Genomic DNA, 17,782 nt, shown 5'->3' with positions numbered 1-17,782 from the left:
TATTTTTCGATTACATTAGATTTTTTTGGAGGGTTGCAGGGGCAATAAGAATATCCCCATTGAGCCTTCCGATTCTTCCATAAGGCCAGTTCTTCAAACTTTATTTAAAAAATCAATCTGATTTTTTGGGGGGTGGAGGGGGGAGCCGAGGAGTTCCCATTAACCCCTTGTGTTCCGTCCAGGGGCGGCTCCCCAAACTTTTCTTCCAACGTGAAAATGACCTCTCCGAGGGGCTGGAGAGCGGGGGCAGGGCAGGAGGGCGCTGGGGGGCGGGTGCGGGAGGCGCGGGGAGAGCGGGGCGCGGCGCGGGAAAGTTTGGGGGGCGGGTGCGCCGCGGCCCGGGGGCAGGCTGGCGGGCGGGAGCGGCGCGTCCGGGGGCCGGCCGGCTTTGTGTGCGACGCGGAGGCCGGCGGCGCGGAGGCCGAGGCCGAGGCCCGGAGCTCGCGGGCCGCGCGGCGAGGCCGGCCCGGGGGCGGGCAGGGCGGCGGGGGGCGGCCGCGGGCCCGCGAGGGGCGGCTCGGCGGCTGCGGCGGCGGCGGCGGCGGCGGGTGCGGGCCGGGGGTGGGGGCGAGGGCCGGGCGCCCCCCCTGCGCGCCCCCAGCGCCCCCGCCCCCCCGGCCTGAGCGGGGCGGGCGGAGGAGGGAGCGGCGGCGGCGGCGGCGGCGGCGGCATTGTGCGCGCACCAGCAGCCCGGCCCGGGAGGAGCAGGACGCGACGGGGCCGCCTCCTCCCGCACGGACCCATGAACCAGCCGGGCGGCGCGGCGGTTCCGCAGGTACGACGGGGGGCCGGGGGCATGCACGGCGCTGGGGACCCCGGGGGGCCGGGGCCCGGGGCGCTGCGCCACTTCATTGCAAGATTTGCAAAATGCAAAGTGCCTGGGCACGTTTGCGGGCTTTTTTGTGGGCGCAAACGGGAGGGTCGGGGTCTGGAGAGCCCCCCCGGGCGCCGCGGGGTGTGAGGAGGGTGGGGGTGACGGGGGGGTCTTTTGGGGCCCCCACCCGGCGCCCCCTCCAGCCCCGGGCTCGGACCGGAGCCCAGAAAACAAAGCGGCGAGAGAACAGAGCAGCCATTTCAGTTTGGACAATTCACATTTTGCAAAAATACAACCCCTTCCAGCTCTCCCCCCTCCCCCCTAAATTTGCAATTTCCCCCTGACCCTCTGTGCGCTCGGGGTCCCTGATGACCCCCCGGGAGGTCTTTCCCCCCTGGTCCTCTGTCTTTGCAACAGTGTTTTTTTTTTTAGGCCATATTTCCCTTTCTCAATTTTTTTTCTAATTTTTCTTCAAACGGTAGTTTTTTCCCATTAAAACGACGCCACCTAGAGGATACTATTTTGTAAATAAAAAAAGAAATTAAAATTGAAAAGAAATATTTTTTATTTCTTATTTTTTCAAAAGTTTGCTCTATAAGACAGTGGAGGGGAAAGAGATTCTTTTTTTTTCTTTTTGGGGGTGACAATTTTCACTTTGATCTTTCCAGGAGTATAGAGACAATTTTTATTTCTGAAGCTAAATCCAGATAATATGTAAATGAAAATTAAGCTGGAATTGGAATGAATTCAGTTTTTGAAGGGGAGAAAGCAAAAAGCCTTCTAAAACCAAAGTCAATTTGGCCGCCCAACTCATTTTAGTTTGAGAAAAAAACTATTTGGGTTGAGGAAAGGAGGGAAATTGTTGAGTTTAGGGGAAACTGGGAGAATTGGCTTTATTGAAGCAATTAGAAATTGTACTTCATTGTAATTTGGAACTTGTTTAGCTCAGCGGGCAAAAAAGACTAATTTTGCCATTTGGCAATATTTAAAGTTTTTCTATTTCCAAGAAGGAAGGATTTCAAAGAGAAAATAGACCCTAAAATGTTGGCTTTGGACACACCCAAAAATTGTAGGTTTTTTAGAAAATTTTTCATTTATGTTTTACTGCAATTGAATCTCAAGGTTCTAAAGAAAAACAGAAACTGGAAAAGTTAGAGTGAAATCCTGTCTTTTTTTCCCTGCATTTGTTGGGTTTTGTGTTATTTTTTTTTGTTTTGATGGAATAATTAAGACTGTTTTCTGATTTTGTTTCCTGAAAGGTCTAGGCTTTTCTTTTTTTGTTGTTGTTTTATCCAGAAAATGTCAGAAACCTTTTCTGAGCAATGTTCAGTGGAAAAAAAATGTAAATTCATTACATTATACAAACTGAGTAGCCCACAGATTTGTAGGAGAGACCGCCATTAAAATAAGATATGCATAATTAACATTATTATGAAAAAACTAACAGTGGATTCACAGAAGCTCATTTTTTATGACATGCAACTGAATCAGTTGATAAATACAAGGGTTGAGGAATCCTTGGTAGGAAGAAAATTTTCCTTTCTGTGTGCTTGCTCAGTCTTCCAATTTGAAAATTTTATTATTGAAAAAAAAAATAGCCGGATTGGTTTCAGCCTCTTTGATTGTGATGTGGGGTTGGTAGTTTATTAACATTTGGTATTTTTCACAAATTTGATTACTTTCAAATGGGGGGGAAGTCCATTAATCTTGATCATTGGTGGGGGGGGGGGTCTGTGATTTTTTTTTTTTTAAAAAGCACAAATTTTAGTGACTTAAGAAGGAAAGATAAAAGAGGGAAGAACAGAGGAGATTAAAATTCTTATTTTTATCCATCTTCTCTAGTGGAATACTTACTTTGCTGAAAAACTGGGGTAACACACCAATTCAGCTGATTCTAGCATCAAAATTTAATTTTTTCTTCAAGGAAAAAAATCAAAATATAAACAAAAGCCAAACCCAAAGGTACTTGTCTTTGGAACATGAAAGCATATGTGCAAATAGTATTTGATGTAGTTTTTTGGCCTTCAAAAGAATCAAATAAGGTGAACCCCCCCACCCCAATTTCTTTTTTTTCTTTGGGAAGACAAACACTGACTGAATTGAAATTTAACAGGGGAAAATAAGGTACCTACCCAAAGTTGAAGGGTTATTTGTGATAAATTAGTATCTGAACTTGCTGGGGATTTTGCACCAAAAAAAAAAAAAAAAAAAAGTTCTAATTTTTCTGTCCAGAAGGAGGGGAAAATATTGTTAGCATTTGTGGAGTGGGATCTTGATGGGACCTGATGATGGGTCACACAGGGCTAGGACAGGAAACCCTCTCCCCTTTCGCCAGTCACCAGTTGGTCTTAGAAGAAATGATGGCCCCAGTCCATGGATTCCCATCCCAGTTTTTTGGAAATTCAGTTTTCTAAGGGGATACAAATTATGTGAAATGTATTTGACAGTGACAGAGGTTCGACAATACCCCTCAGCACCATTGCATTTGGGAGATTTTTACTTTTTTAGTAACAAAATCCTTCAGGGCTGACTGGCCACATTCTGACATTTGGAATGAGCTTTTTTTTTTTTTTTTTTTTTAAACAGAGCGTAATTAAAAATTTTTTCTCTGTTGAATTATTTAGGCCGATGCCTAGGACGGTCAAAGAATTTATAATTTCCAAGGGCTCTGGAGGCCTCATGAGACAGTAGGGCCAGCTTAGCAAGTGATGGAGGAGAGCTGTGCCCTGGACTGGGGAGGGGTGGGTTGGGCACCCTTACCGGGCATCTGAGAAAAAGTCAGGGTTGTAGATAACAGATTATTTCTGGTGCAAGGAATAAAAATATTGCAGCACGTTCCTTTGTGTGTCCTGGATCTCCTGACACACAACTCAGATTCCTTCATTCCATTCTATTGAAATTTTGTTGTGTTGTCGTTTAAAGGGAACTCCTGGCTGGAAATTGAAAATCATCTCTGTTTTGTAGGCCTGTTTTTTCTTTCTTTCTTTTTTTTTTTTTAATTGGTTATTCGAATCATGTTTGTTGTTAAGGAAATAGAGGTGCATGATGGCACTGTTGGGGGCGGGGTCAGTTTTCTTTTGTTTCTATTGGCGTCTCTCAGGATTGAGACCTGACCTGGGCCATACCTCTCTCACCTCCTATCATGGATGGGAGTGTGACCAGAAATGGATATTTCAGCCGATTTTTTTGTTAGGCCATGTCTGTTCACCAAACTCTTTTTTAATATTGGGCAAAAAATCTGACAGATTGGACTTGAGGGGTGGTAATTTGATGATGGGCCGAGTTATTTTGGTGAAAGATCATTTATGCTCAGTTTCACAGAGGAGACTCTTATTAATGTTTTGCTTTTCTGCCTAAGGAGGTTTTTTTTTTTTTTCTAATAAGGTTTGAAATTTCAAGGGCTTGCTTTATAGCTTGACTTTGGACCAAGCTAAGAAGAAGGGTTTGCTTATACTTTCAGCCCTGCACAGAGGTGAACTTGAACAAGGGCTCTTGCTTTTGCAGAAGGAAAGCAACAAAGATGGCTGGTCAGTGTAAGTGTGACCTCTCTCTGGTCCTAGAAAATAAATAGCCAATGGTTTGTTTCGTTTGAGAAACAGAGTTTAAAGACTCCTCCATTGTCAGACACAATTTCCCCGCCCACTGCCCCCACCTTTGACTCAGCTCTGGGCTTGCTGCTTCCTCTGACCTCAGAATCCTCATGTCTTCTCCTTGGTGGGGTGATGAGAATTTCCTTGTGTGTTTCACTGGATGTATAGGCTGACTTTTCATGGTCATGGTGAAATTTGGAAATTTTTTCATGTGTCTCCTCCCTGGTGATGGCAGGTGAAGTGGCTTTGTGGGTACACAGGTGCCCTAGCTCTCCCAAAGTCTTGCTGTATGACCTTGGACAAACCACTTTTTCCTCCTGAGCCTCAGTTTTTGCATTTGTCATATGAGAGCTTTGGATCAAAACAAAGATATTAATAAATAGTTTTCTTCTCTGATTCTGACTCCAAGCAATGGGCTACAGCTGCCTGGATCACTGTGTTGAGAAGGATTCTGAGGTCACATCTGGACTCCCATATTCTGGAGAGTGGGGTGCAGTGATCAAATAGCAGTGTCCATCACAGAGTGGGGAGTGTACCTCTTATTCACCATACCTAGGCGGGTTGTAAAATCAATTTAGTGGGTCACAATCAGCATTAAAAAAAAAAAGAATAGAATAGAATACAGGGGAACACGAACTAGCAGAGGCATAGCTATGTATTGAAGGTAAGTGTTGTCTCATGAAACTTCAGTTTTATTTACATATGCCAATGTATGTGCATGATAAATGTAAGTCCTACCGTGAGTCACGGTTAAAAGAGTTTGACAGATACTGGTCTAGATGACCGACAGTGATGTGCTCCAAGAACATCGCACGTTGCTGTTTACACTTTATCTTCTTATTTATTATCCCAGTTGACTTTCACATGAACCCTGTGGGGTAGGTGCCCTGGGCCACATGTTTTGTCCCCTGGTTGAGCCTGCCTGAAGGGCCAGCTGTGAAGAAGTCTCAGCTACATGGCAGTCAGGCACACACCTCAGCTTGTTGGCCTTGAATGAGATGGGAAGGACAGGTGCTCTGTACGTCCACAGTGAAACAGCATCTTTGCCAGATTCTGTGGCTGGAATGGAGACTTTAGTAGCGTGGGATCCCTGTCTTGGTGGGAGGGAGAAGCAGCCCCAGTTACTTTCATTCCTCACTTTTACTTCAGATTGCCAGAGGAATTTTTGTGGAGTTAAAGAGTTCATGTTTGTGCTATATTTAAAGTCCAATCAGACTCTGAGCGAATGTCTATATTTTTGTGTGTGTGCCCTTCCTAAAAACTCTAGAATTGCTGTCTTCGTCTCCTCATCTTTTAAATGTGTCAGGCCAGCACTGTCCAATCGAAATATAATTTGAGCCACAAATGTGAGTCACATATGTCATTTAAAATTTTCTGGGGAATTCCCTGGAGGGACTCTGTGCTTCCACTGCAGGGGGCACGGGTTCAATCCCTGGTCTGGGAACTAAGATCCTGCATGCCGTGCGGCATGGCCAAAACAAAACAAAAAACAACAAAAATAAATAAAATTTTCTGGTAACACTTTAAAAAAACTAAAAAGAAGCAGGTGAAATTAATTTTAATAATATAGTTTATTTAACCCAAAGTATATCTGCAATGCTATCATTTCAGTATTCATTAGCATAAAAATTATTAATGTGCTATTTTACATTCTTTGGGGGGATATTAAGTCTTTTCTGACTAGTCATATTTCATGAGCTCAGTAGCCACATGTGGCTAGTGGCTTCTATATTGGATAGCACAGGGCCAGACCGATGTTCCATCTCGTTGTTGTCACTGGGTGGCCTCAAAAGGTTATGACACATCTTTGAAAGCTCTTGGTGTTTGCTGGTGGGACTTCGTTCCTGAACCCTCGATGCTCTGAGGCATTTCAGCCTGTAGAGGTGATACGTTCCATCCATTTAGCCTCTTCTGGCTAAAGTGGTCCACGCCTCCCTTTTATTTGTCTCAAAGCAGTCTTCTGCCAAGGTTAGGCCAGAACGCTTTAGTTAAAAGTGACAGATGATGACTAGCAACTCCAGAATGTTGTGTCTCAGCATGTGTGCCGTTGAAGTCAAGAAGTACAGGAGGCTGTTGTAAGAGGTGGGTTTTAATAAAGTATTGCCTGAAAGAAGGATTAAGTTGGAAGAAGACAGCAGGCGGGTAGGACCAGGGTTGGGGTCCTCGGCGTGGGGGGAGATCCAGGGGCAAAAACCACCATGAAATCCCCCTAGGATAGGCCTTAAGTTAGAAGCATAGAAAATTTCTGACACCTCCCCCAGTTGGTGAAATGGAAAGGTGATTTTGGGGTCAGCCAGACCAGAGTTTAAAATCCAGCCTCATTGTGTGGTTGGCGTTATGTTACTTTGGGAAAGTCACCTCCGGGTTCGGAGCCACAGCTTCTGCATCTGGAAAAAGGGGGGTAATAATCTTGACCTTGAAAGGTTGTTCTATGATTAAATGAAGCAATTCATGTGTTGCATCCAGCCAGTCCTTAGAAGGTTGTTCTTAGAAGGGTGGTCAGTACATGTCAGTAATGCCTGACCCAGTGGTCTCCATTTGGGGAGATTGAGTCCCAGTGACAAGAGTTTTGGTAGTTCTGGAAACTTGATGACTTATCTTTAATAGGCAGAGCTAGGTAACAACAGAAAATGTACACTTTTTTGGTTGTTGCTTTATTTTAGAACAGACTAGGAAGAGACATCCCTTGGACCGTACACATCTTTCTTGTCAAAAGTGGTCTCAATGCTTTCATTTCAGGGATGCTCTGGCTCCTCCAGGTATTTCTGGATTTGTTTCAAAGCCTGTGGCACAGTGTTTAAAGGGACAAATCTTAATTTGTCGTGAACTGTCTACCATTGAGCTTGTGCTCATACTGGGCCTTCTGTCTCTTGTGCCCTTTCCCTCCTTTGTCTCTGCTCCATGAGAAACCAGACCCCCTACCCCCCTTGAGACCTACCTGCATGTCCCCTTCTGTGGAGACTCCTCGAGCCTCCCCAAACTGCAGTACTTTGCAGATACTCTGGGCCCACAGATGAGAGTCGGTTGTTCGCATTTCTGTCTCGCCAGCCGGCTTGTGAGTTCCTTGAGGGCAGAGGTCATGGGTTACTCATTTTAGGGTCTGGCACGGAGCAGCAGCTCAATAAATGTCTGATGACTTAATGTGATTTTTTGGAAAAAACTCAGATCATCTAGATTTGGGTCTAGTGAAGAGTAGGTGACCAGTTTTGGGTTTGGACATTTGGTCAACACCAGTGTTTTGTTTTCTTTACCTAAGAAAATGGATTTTCTTAGAGCCGGCTCTGAAGCCCACAGCTCCCTTGGAATAATAAATCAGAGAGGGCTCCTTGGATGGCTCCTTTGACTTTACATGCTGTGGAGAATTTTTTAAAAGTTCCTCATCCCCCTTCGCTCCTGTTGTGTAAACCATTTCCTTAAAATGGTTGGGGGGCATCTGGGGTTATCATCCAGATTTGCAGGTATGGCAAATGGGACCCAGCATGTCTAAGGAGGTGGAAAAGGGGGGTGTGCCTTGAGGTGGAGGGACTTGACAATACCCCGTCCTTGCTCTAGGAGCTGGTCTTGGCCATGGGCCCTGGAGTTGGACTTCAGGGGGCTGTTTGCAGAACAGCTGGTCACATGGGCCCCTTAGATGTGAAGTAGCTAAGTGTGTGATTTGATGTTCAACCAGACCCCACCTTTGGTCGGATTCCCGTTTGCACATGCCAAAGATTCAGGGAAAATTTATGGGAAAAAACTGAGAATGTTCTGTTTATTTGCTTAATTTTTTTTTCTGTAAGTTTTTGAAAATGCTGTCATCGTTAACACTTTATGGCCCAGCTCAGCAGGTGAGCACAGGATCCCGTATTTCCTCAATGGTCAAGTTCCCACATTTTCATATTTCTGAAATTGGCATGTGTTTTACAGTAGATGTGTTCTGTTAGAGCACTATTTCTCCCTCTTTTTTTTTTTTGTCTCAAAAAGCTATTATAAAATCGATGGTGTATCTAACAGTCTAAGGCACCTTGGAATTGAGGATGTAGAGTGTCCTGTTCCTGGTGGGGTGGACTGTGACATTAGGGACTTCCAATTCTGCCCTTTTTCTTTTTAGAATTTTTATTTATTTATTTATCTATCTGTCTGTTTATCTATTTATTGGCTGCGTTGGGTCTTCATTGCTACGCCTGGGCTTTCTCTAGTTGTGGCGAGCCGGAGCTATTCTTCGTTGCCGTGTGTGGGCTTCTCACTGCGGTGACTTATCTGTTGCAGTGCACGGGCTCTAGGCACGCAGGCTCAGTAGTTGTGGCTCGTGGGCTCTAGAGTGCAGGCTCAGTAGTTGTGGCGCACGGGCTTAGTTGCTCTGTGGCATGTGGGATCTTCCCGGACCAGGGCTTGAACCCATGTCCCCTGCGTTGGCAGGCGGATTCTTAACCACTGCGCCACCAGGGAAGTCCCTCTGCCCTTTTTTTTTAACCTCACTTATCTCTGGGTTTGGCTTCTCCACCTGTACAGTGAGGCCGGAACTTCGCCTTGGGAAGAAGCATCCGGAACTCTGAATTAGCACCCCTTTCCTTTTGTGTCTTGCTGGGGCCCCTTCTCTATAAGGCAGAAGTAACCAGTGGGAGGGAGGTGAAGCCTTGTGAACAGGTGGTCCCTTCTGTATGGTCACATGGATGAGCTGTCCTACCAGTGGCAGAACACCAGCTGGACATTTCCAAGGGTAGAACAAAGCGATTGAAGTTGAAGGGACAAGGCTCCGCTCCCCTCTCTGCTCCCCTACTTAGTCATATTGTGATCTTTGTCAAAGTATTAACACTTTGTTTTCCGTATCTGTAAGGTGGTGATGATGATAATGATGATGATGAAGATAATAAGTGTGGCACAGGGTTCTTGTGAAAAGTTGCGAGGGATGGGAGAAAGTAAGCTTTGTAAAGGGCAAAGTGCTTTTCACTTGCAGCATGTTATTTGTACATCTAATCCAGGGATGGTAAATAAGTAATATGCATGCCGCCACTCCCCAAATTTAAGCCTGTGGCAGACATTGCTAATCAATCATGGCAGTCTTTTCCATTGAATCTGGCCAGTGGCCTCAGAGCCCTTCTTACTATGATGCTACCACATGAAGCCAATTTGTCATTTCTGATCTAGTCATACACACACACACACACACACACAAATACACATACCTGGGAAGAGAGGTGGAGTTACTTGCCCAGAACCTCTGTGAATAGGCGGAGCTACTTCAAGCCTCAGATTTCTTAATTCCTCAACCAGTGCTTTTCCTACTCTTTGCACATATACTATGTCAAAAGGAATTAATTTGTTCTTGAGAAATAGTGAGAGGATCTTGACTCCTCCCTTCCCTGTTATAATTAGATACCCTTGGGGTTGTCATCAAAGCAGGGCTGGATAACCTGCTTCTGTGTCTGATCCCTGAGTGATCAAAGGGGAGATGCAGTGGCTGGGCCACTGGGTTGGGTGGTGTTGCCCGCTCTCTCACTCCTGTGCTATAGGTGACGTGGCAGAGGGGCAGGGCAGGCCCTGGGGTTCCTGGATGACCACGTGGGTTTATGACAGGTTACATTCTAAGACCATAATCGGGTTCCTCAGTCCCTGGGCATCTTAATTTCTACATCTGGGACCTGAGATGGACATAATCTTCAAAGGAGTGAAATGAGACAGCATATTTAAAAATGCTTTTTAAACTCTGAAGCCCTACGTGTGGGTTATTTTGTTTTGTTTTTATTTTATATGTGTTAATTTTTATAACTAGCATTAATCACTAATTATTAGTGCCCTGTTGGGTAGATTGTATAAACCCAGAGTCACAGATGGGTGCCCACAAGGTGAATTGGCCCCTTATCTTTTTTATTTGATTTGATTTGCTGGCCTAAGGTTTAAAAAGTTCAGAACTTTTCAGCGTTTGCAGTGTATGTGTTCTCCTGTTTTGAGTCAGTTTCCAACCTCCTCTGATTTCGATCCTGTATGTGACCTGCTGCGCCCTAGAAGGCACTGGGGTCTGCCCACCCCAGTGTACCCTCTGTTTGTTAATCTGCGAAGTGGGAGAACAGCCTATTTGTGTACCCCTCACAGGCTTCTTGCAAGCATCCCATGTGTTAACGGACTCAAAAATGCTTCATAAACAGGGCAGAGCTGGAGAAACGTGTTGGTGACAACTCCTTTTCTTAAAAAGGAAAGGAGGGAGACTGAGGTGAGGATGGTATTGAGTCAACAGAAAAATGATATAAATATTTTGGCTGACAAAGCATAAGGAGGCTTCACATATAAGCTAAAGAGAAAAAATGGAGTCAGGTGATACTCCGCTCCCCAGTCTGCTATAGAAAACACAGGAACACTTGCTTTCTAGTGAAGCGAGTTCTGTTTCAGGGATGGAATCTCTGATTCCCAGGGGCCAGCCCTGGTCCTGGGGGGGATCCAGGGAGAAACAAAATCTCATATCTCCCCCATGGGTGGAAATGACTCCTACCAAGTGGAGGAAGTCTGAGTATCCCTCAGCAAGCCCCTGGCTTGCAGTTTGCTGGTAACATTAAAAGTCAGAAGCTGTTTTGGCTCCCTTTCTGGATGTGTTATTGTCCAAGACAGCATGCCTGAGGGGCTAGCCATTCTACCTCTCAGCTTTGAGCCTCCTCCTGGACAAATTCTCACCAGCCCCAACATTCTTACAGAGAATTGAGAATGGGAATTTTTATCAGGTGAAATTTTGCAGGGAGTTTGTGTTCTGTTTTATTTTGGGCTCAGAATTTTGCGAGACAAGTGAACATAGCCAGAGCCCTTGGAATACCCGGAGAGAATAGATGAAGACATTTTTGGATGCTGGAGATATTTTTTTTTAATTTCATCAACTGGGGAAAAATAACTATAAAAATGTAAGTACATTATGTGGGTGTTTCTTACAATGTATGCTGGAAAAGCAGAAAGTGAAACTGATCTGAGATAAAACTTAAACTGGCCTGAAATGAGGCCTCAGGGAAGGAAAACTTCCCTGGAGTGCTACTAGCTTGAGGTGGAATTTGTCGGGAGGCTAGTCTTTTTGCATCAGAGGAGTCTAGAGCTAAAAGGGCTCATGGAGATTACTTAAGTCTGTATTATCCAGTATGTATTGGTGACCACTAGCCGCATGTGGCTGTTGGGCACTTGTAATGTGGTTAGCCTAAATTGAGTTGCGCTGTTAAGTGTAAGATTCACACTGGGTTTTATTTTTTTTATTTATTTTTTATTGAATTATAATTATGTCTTCTCTAGGTCTGGATCTTAAAGACTTAGTAGGAAAAAAATGACTGTAGAAGATCTCAGTTTGCGGTACGCGGGCCTCTCACTGTTGTGGTCTCTCCCGTTGCGGAGCACAGGCTCCGGACGCGCAGGCTCAGCGGCCGTGGCTCACGGGCCCAGCCGCTCCACGGCACGTGGGATCCTCCCGGACCGGGGCACGAACCCGCGTCCCCTGCATCGGCAGGCGGACTCTCAACCACTGCGCCACCAGGGAAGCCCTCAGTCATTATTTTTAAAATACGGTTTACAGGTTGAAATGATAGCATTTTATATATTGTGTTAAATAAGATATGTTATTAAAATTAATTTTGCTTGCTTTTATTTTCATTGTTTACAATGTGGCTACTAGAAAATTTGAAATTACCTATGTGGTTTATATTACATTCCTGTTGGACTGTGCTGATCTAAGGCAACCTGCATCCCCCAGAGAGGGGGGGAGTAGCTTGCTCAGGGTCAGGTCACAGGGCAGCTTCATCAGGTCACTGGACAGACTACAAGACTCAAGAGTTTGGGATTGAGAAGGAAAGATGATGTAGTGGTGTAGGTATCATCATGACTAGGTGGTTAAAATGGAGGGGTAATGGGGAACTTGAGAGAGGGACAGAGAGAGAGAGAGATACTAGTAATTCATGGGGAAAAAAATTAAACTGCTTCCCACTTTGCTTATCCATTCCCCTAAACATTAATTAAACACTTTGGAAGAAAGTAAACCTAACAAGATGAGCAAAAACAAATCTAAAAGATTACCCCTGACAATTTCTCTGATTGCCAAAAAATGTCAGTCTTTTGAGTCTTTAACTAGGGTCTTTTTGAATCAGTACAGTTCGGGGCTGGTATGGGGATAAAAACCCAGGTTTTTATGGGTTTTTAAACCCATAAAATTTTAAATCCATAGGGGCTATGGATTTTGGGTCCTGGGGGGCTGGAAGCCATTCTTTTACGAAGACAGGTCTGCTCCCTGTAATGATTTAGAAAGCAAGGCTTCTAGAAAACCCAGAGGGCATATAACCAGAGTGGACAGAGTTGGCAGGGTGGGGAGGTTACCTAGCTCCCCTGGCGGAGAGACCTGGAGGAGGGTGACTAACCTTGCAGGGAGCGGCAAAGCTAAACTTGAACCCAGGTCTAACTTCCCAGCCTCGTACTCCTGCTCTTAGTGGTTTGAAAGGAGCTTGAGCTATGTGTTGGAAATTCAGCCTTACAATTTTTTTTTCTTTGATCAGGAACTCTTTCTGTCAAAAGACTGAAGTTTAGCATTCTTATTTATCTCATTTGATTTTTGCAAAGTAGAATTTGTCTGTCTTGAGCTATAATCATTGCACATTTGTTGGCTTGTTATATGCCAGGCACTGGGCTAAGCATTTAACATCTGTTATCTCATTTAATACAATCACCCTGGAAAGTAGGGATTTTTCTTTGCTTTTCTTTTTTTTTTTTTTTTTTGCTGTACGCGGGCCTCTCCCGTTGCGGAGCACAGGCTCTGGACGCGCAGGCTCAGCGGCCATGGCTCACGGGCCCAGCCGCTCTGCGGCATGTGGGATCTTCCCCGACCGGGGCACGAACCCGCGTCCCGTGCATCGGCAGGCGGACCCTCAACCACTGCGCCACCAGGGAAGCCTCTTTTCTTTTCTTTTCTTCCCTCTTCTCTTCTCTCTTCTCTTCTCTTCTCTTCTCCCCTCCCCTCCCCTCCCCCTTCCCTCCCCTTTTTTGAGAGAATTGAGGTTCAGAGGTGAATGGAATTGCCCAAGGGCACACAGCTTGTAGGGGGCAGTTGGATTCAAATTCAGATGGATGCCAAATTCCAGGCTCTCAACAGCCCTTTGAGGAAAGTGAAGTAACCAAGATGTGGAGTTGGTGATTGGCTGCGCCCTGAATCCAGCTCCTTAGATGCGCTGCCCATGCCCTGCTCTAAACCTCACCGTGAGGGGGTTGTCCTGAACTGTTGTGTCATGGGAACTTGCCCTCCCCACTCTGAGGACCTGGGTACAGCACTTGCTGTCTCCCGTTCCTCAGCTCCCAGCGCGCCTCGGTGGACCCGGTCTATGTGTTTCATGCACACAGAGCCTTTAACACCGCATTTGAAAACAGTTGCAGAAGGTTTGCTCTAATTAATTACATTTGACATACTTGGAATCGGGGCCTCCTGGATTCAGAATGCAAATTTATGCCCAGACAGATGTAAGGTATGCTTGGAGCCAAGAGCTCTGGCACATCCCAGCCAGGGCCTGCAACATCGCTTGCTGCCCTGATGGGACCACTGTCACAGGCAGTGAGTGGTGGAGGCAGGACTCAAACTTGGGGATAGCTGGAGCCCACAGGCTTTTGGAGGAGAAAGAGCCCTGGGCTTTAGGGCAGGAACCATGGGCTCTACTCTGAGCCCTGCTTCTAACTCTGCTGTGGTTTGGGGAATCTCTTTTCCCTCATTGGGTCTCAGTTTCCCCTACTATACAATATAAGGGCTTAGACTAGGTGGTCCTTCCCTCCCCCCGCCCCGTCCTCCCCTCCCCTCCCGTTCCCTGACCTTCCCTTCCCTATTAATTAGAGAGTCAGAACTTGGAGTGCTGGCTTTTGGGAGTATTAACAATTGAGGTGAGAAAGGCTTGTAATAGGTAGGTAAGCAGGAGGCTGTTGGAACACAGAGAAGGGTATACAAGACAAGGCCTGGTATCTAGACAAGATGTTGCTAATTTCCAGGGCTCCACATAGAGAAGTTATTTATTCTGCACCAGTCCCTCCTCCTACCCCATATACTCATCTCACCATCTGTATTAGAGATCTATTACTGTATACACATCACCCCAGAACTTAGTGGCTTAAAACAACAATAATCATTTCTTGTCTCTCGTGGTTTCTGTGGGTTGGGAATTTGGGAGTGACTCAGCTGGTCAGTCTGGTTCAGGGTCTCTCTGTAGTTGTGGCCAGATGGTGGCTGGGGCAGGGGTCATCTTAAAGGCTTCCCCACTCTCTTGTTTGGAGCCAGGGCTTGGAAGACTCAAACAGATGGGGCTCCTGGAGCACCCATCCATCCATCATCCATCCACCTCCCCACCCATTTATTTATCTATCTGTGTATCTATTTATGTATCTATCTATTTTTCTATCCATCCATCTATCTACTTGATATACCTATATCTATCCAATCTGTCCATCTGTGTATCTAATCTACATCTATCTAATCTATCTGTTTATCTAATCCACCTGTCTTTCCATTTATCTCCATGTGGTCTCTCCAGCATAGAGATACTTGGCTGGACTTCTACATGGCACCTTGAGGCTCTGAAGGCTCATGTCCTATGAAGACATAGCGCCAAACAGATGCAGCATCTCCTGGAATGATTTAACCTGAGACATCATGCAGCACAACTTCCACGTCAGTCTGTTGGTTGAGGCAATTATAAAAGTGTGCCCCAGTTCAAGGGGAGAGACATAAACTCCACCTCTCCATGGAGTTGTGTCAACGTCACGTTGAGTATGTAGGATAGAATATATATTGATGTGGCTCTTTGGAAAACACAGGCTGACATTCCATTTGTCTACTCACCAACCCATCTGTCTAGCTAGCTCTTCACATATTCATCCTTCTCTCTACTGACCCACTCATCCACCCATTTCATCTTTCCTTCCTTTGGACATCTGTCCTTCCTCATGACTATCTGCTTATCCATGCATCCCATTCAGTCACCCAGCACATTTTGAGCATCTGATATGAGCCAGGGACAGCTAGGTGCTTTCAATAACAAACTCAAGGGGAGAATGAAACTAATGTTTATTGAGACCCTACTCAGTGTTAGTCTTTTTATCCCCAAAATAACTCCGTAACATAGAATTATTATCATCTTTATTTACTCGTGAGGAAACCAAGGCACAGGGAAGTAACTTGCCCAGGGTCATTCAGCTAATTAGTGTCAGAGCCAGAATGGAAACTCAGGACTTCCTGATCACACTGTCCCTGGTTATCTCCATTCTGTTTCTGAGTATGAAATGGCTGTCCAAGAGTTGGTTCTACGCTTCTATTTTTTTTCTAAGTGAAAATAGGTTCTTTTGTTTCCTGATTATAAAAAAAAATCATTATAAAAACAAGCAGTTTAGAAAAACGTGATTATTCTTTAAAAAAATCACCCCAAATCCTACCACTGTTCATATTTTGATGGACATTATTCAAGTCATCTCTCTGCATATTTAAATATCTAGGTAAATATTTATAGAAATGGGACTGTATTCTTCATGCTGTTCAGTAGCCTGCTTTTTTCTTTTTAAACTCATTGATATCTTTTTTTCATCAGTAAATTTGTTTATTATTTTACTGACTGCGTTGTATTTCCACCGTGTGTGTGTCCTCAGATTTAGCGCCTGTAGGATTTTGGTTATTTCTAATCTTTTTACGTGTGATTTTACGTTCATTTGTATGGTGATCTCCTCGGCATCACTCACATATGCTGAATCACAGCATATTCACATTCTACAGGTGGTATCAGTTACGTTTCTACCAGGAGATTGGCAGTGCTCGTTTTACACATTGTGGCCATCACCTGGTATTGCCAATACAAGGAAGTAACTCATTTGTCCTTTCATGAATGGATAAATAAAATGTGGTATAGACATACAATGGAATATTATTCAGCCTTAAAAAAGAAGGAAATCCTGTCATATGCTACAATATGGATAAACCTTGAGGACATTATGCTAAAGGAAATAAGCCAGCCTCAAAAAAACAAATACTGTATGATTCCACTCATGTGAGATATCTCAAGTAGTGGAGCTCATAGAAACAGAAAGTAGAATGGTGGTTGACAGGGGCAGGGGGAAGGGGGAGATGGGGAGGGGACGTTGAGTGGGTATAGAGTTTCAGTTTTGCAAGTTGAAAACGTTCTAGAGATCTGTTGCACAACACTGGGAATGTACTTAGCACTGCTGAACTGCACACTTTAAAATGTTTAAGATGGTTTTAAGAAAAATTTAACATTTATTTAAGTTAACAAATTAGCAATTTGTCTTGTTGGAACGTACACACAAGACATACTTGTGCCTGTATACCATTGGAAATGTGCACCAGTGCTCACAGTAGAACTGTTTGTAAGATCAGATACCTGGAAACAACACAAAAAGAATTTCTAGAAATAGTCACCCTTATTTCTTCTATTATTTTATATAGGTTTTGTTTTCTTACATTTAAATTGTTTATCCATCTGGAATGTATTTGCTTTAAAGGAGGGGCAAAGGGATCAGGCTCTTGTTTTCTTTCCAAATGGTGAGCTCCTTGCTGCAACATCAATAATTGAGTGGTCCAGCTTTTCCTCCCTGATCTGAAATGCCATTTTAATCTTATATTAAATTTCCATATACTTAGGTCTATTTCTGGACTCTGTTATGTACTTTGGGTGTACAGGTATCACACTATTTTAATCTGATCACTTTAAAATAAACTGTAATCATATCTTAAGAACAGACTTATAAACTAGCATATAAATTACCACCTGCAGTGCTTACCACGTTGGGGCAGCTTTCTGGTGGGCTCCTTCACCAGACACACTCTCCTTGGTACCCACACTGGCATCAGTGCCATTATAGATAATGGAAACTGAGGTTCAGTGAGGTTAGGTAACTTGCCATAGGTACGTAGTTTGTGCTCTCATTCACATCTGGGAAGTGGCAGAGTGGAGATTGGAGCCTGGGTCTGAACAAGCTCAGAGCCTGTGGAGTTCCTTTAACAACATGCTGTGTGTCATGGATGCACGGATATCTTTCCTTAGAGACCATACGTACCTTGATCCCCACCATGCCTGGCACAGAATGGTGCTAGTGTGCGCTTCTTGAATTGGAAGGGAAGCAATTCATGGCTTATCCGAAATGGATATTATTAAACAGATTATTCCCTGGCGGCAGTTAGATATATGGTAACATTTGTTTTAATAAGTTAATTTTTAAATAATTAAGGTAACCTAATGATATTACAGAGAAATCAGAAAATAGAGAAATAAAATTGTGCTAAATATATTCTAGCCCCCTTATATTCACTCTTTTGGTGCATTTCCTTCCTGTTATTGGATAAGCATATTTTTATTGTTTGAATCATAATGTGTTAGAGTTTTGTCTCCTATCTTTTCCTTCCCCC

General features: G+C 44.5%; 1 protein-coding gene across 12 annotated transcripts in view; it reads left to right on the top strand.

Annotated features, from left to right (window-relative positions):
• The first annotated feature begins 653 nt into the window (after nt 1-653).
• ZNF618 (zinc finger protein 618) overlaps nt 654-17,782 on the top strand; it is a 184,354-nt gene continuing 167,225 nt past the window's right edge. For all 12 annotated transcript variants that reach the window (XM_030858916.2, XM_030858923.2, XM_030858922.2 and 9 more), the window contains exon 1: nt 654-775. In XM_030858916.2, coding sequence (XP_030714776.1) covers nt 743-775 — 33 coding nt within the window. In that variant the 5' untranslated portion in view covers nt 654-742. The remainder of the gene's footprint in view (nt 776-17,782) is intronic.

Source organism: Globicephala melas, chromosome 6 (genome assembly GCF_963455315.2).
Source record: "Globicephala melas chromosome 6, mGloMel1.2, whole genome shotgun sequence".
Taxonomy (NCBI): domain Eukaryota; kingdom Metazoa; phylum Chordata; class Mammalia; order Artiodactyla; family Delphinidae; genus Globicephala; species Globicephala melas.
Note: the sequence above shows the minus strand (reverse complement) of the source record. Positions and strands in the feature narration are given on the sequence as shown.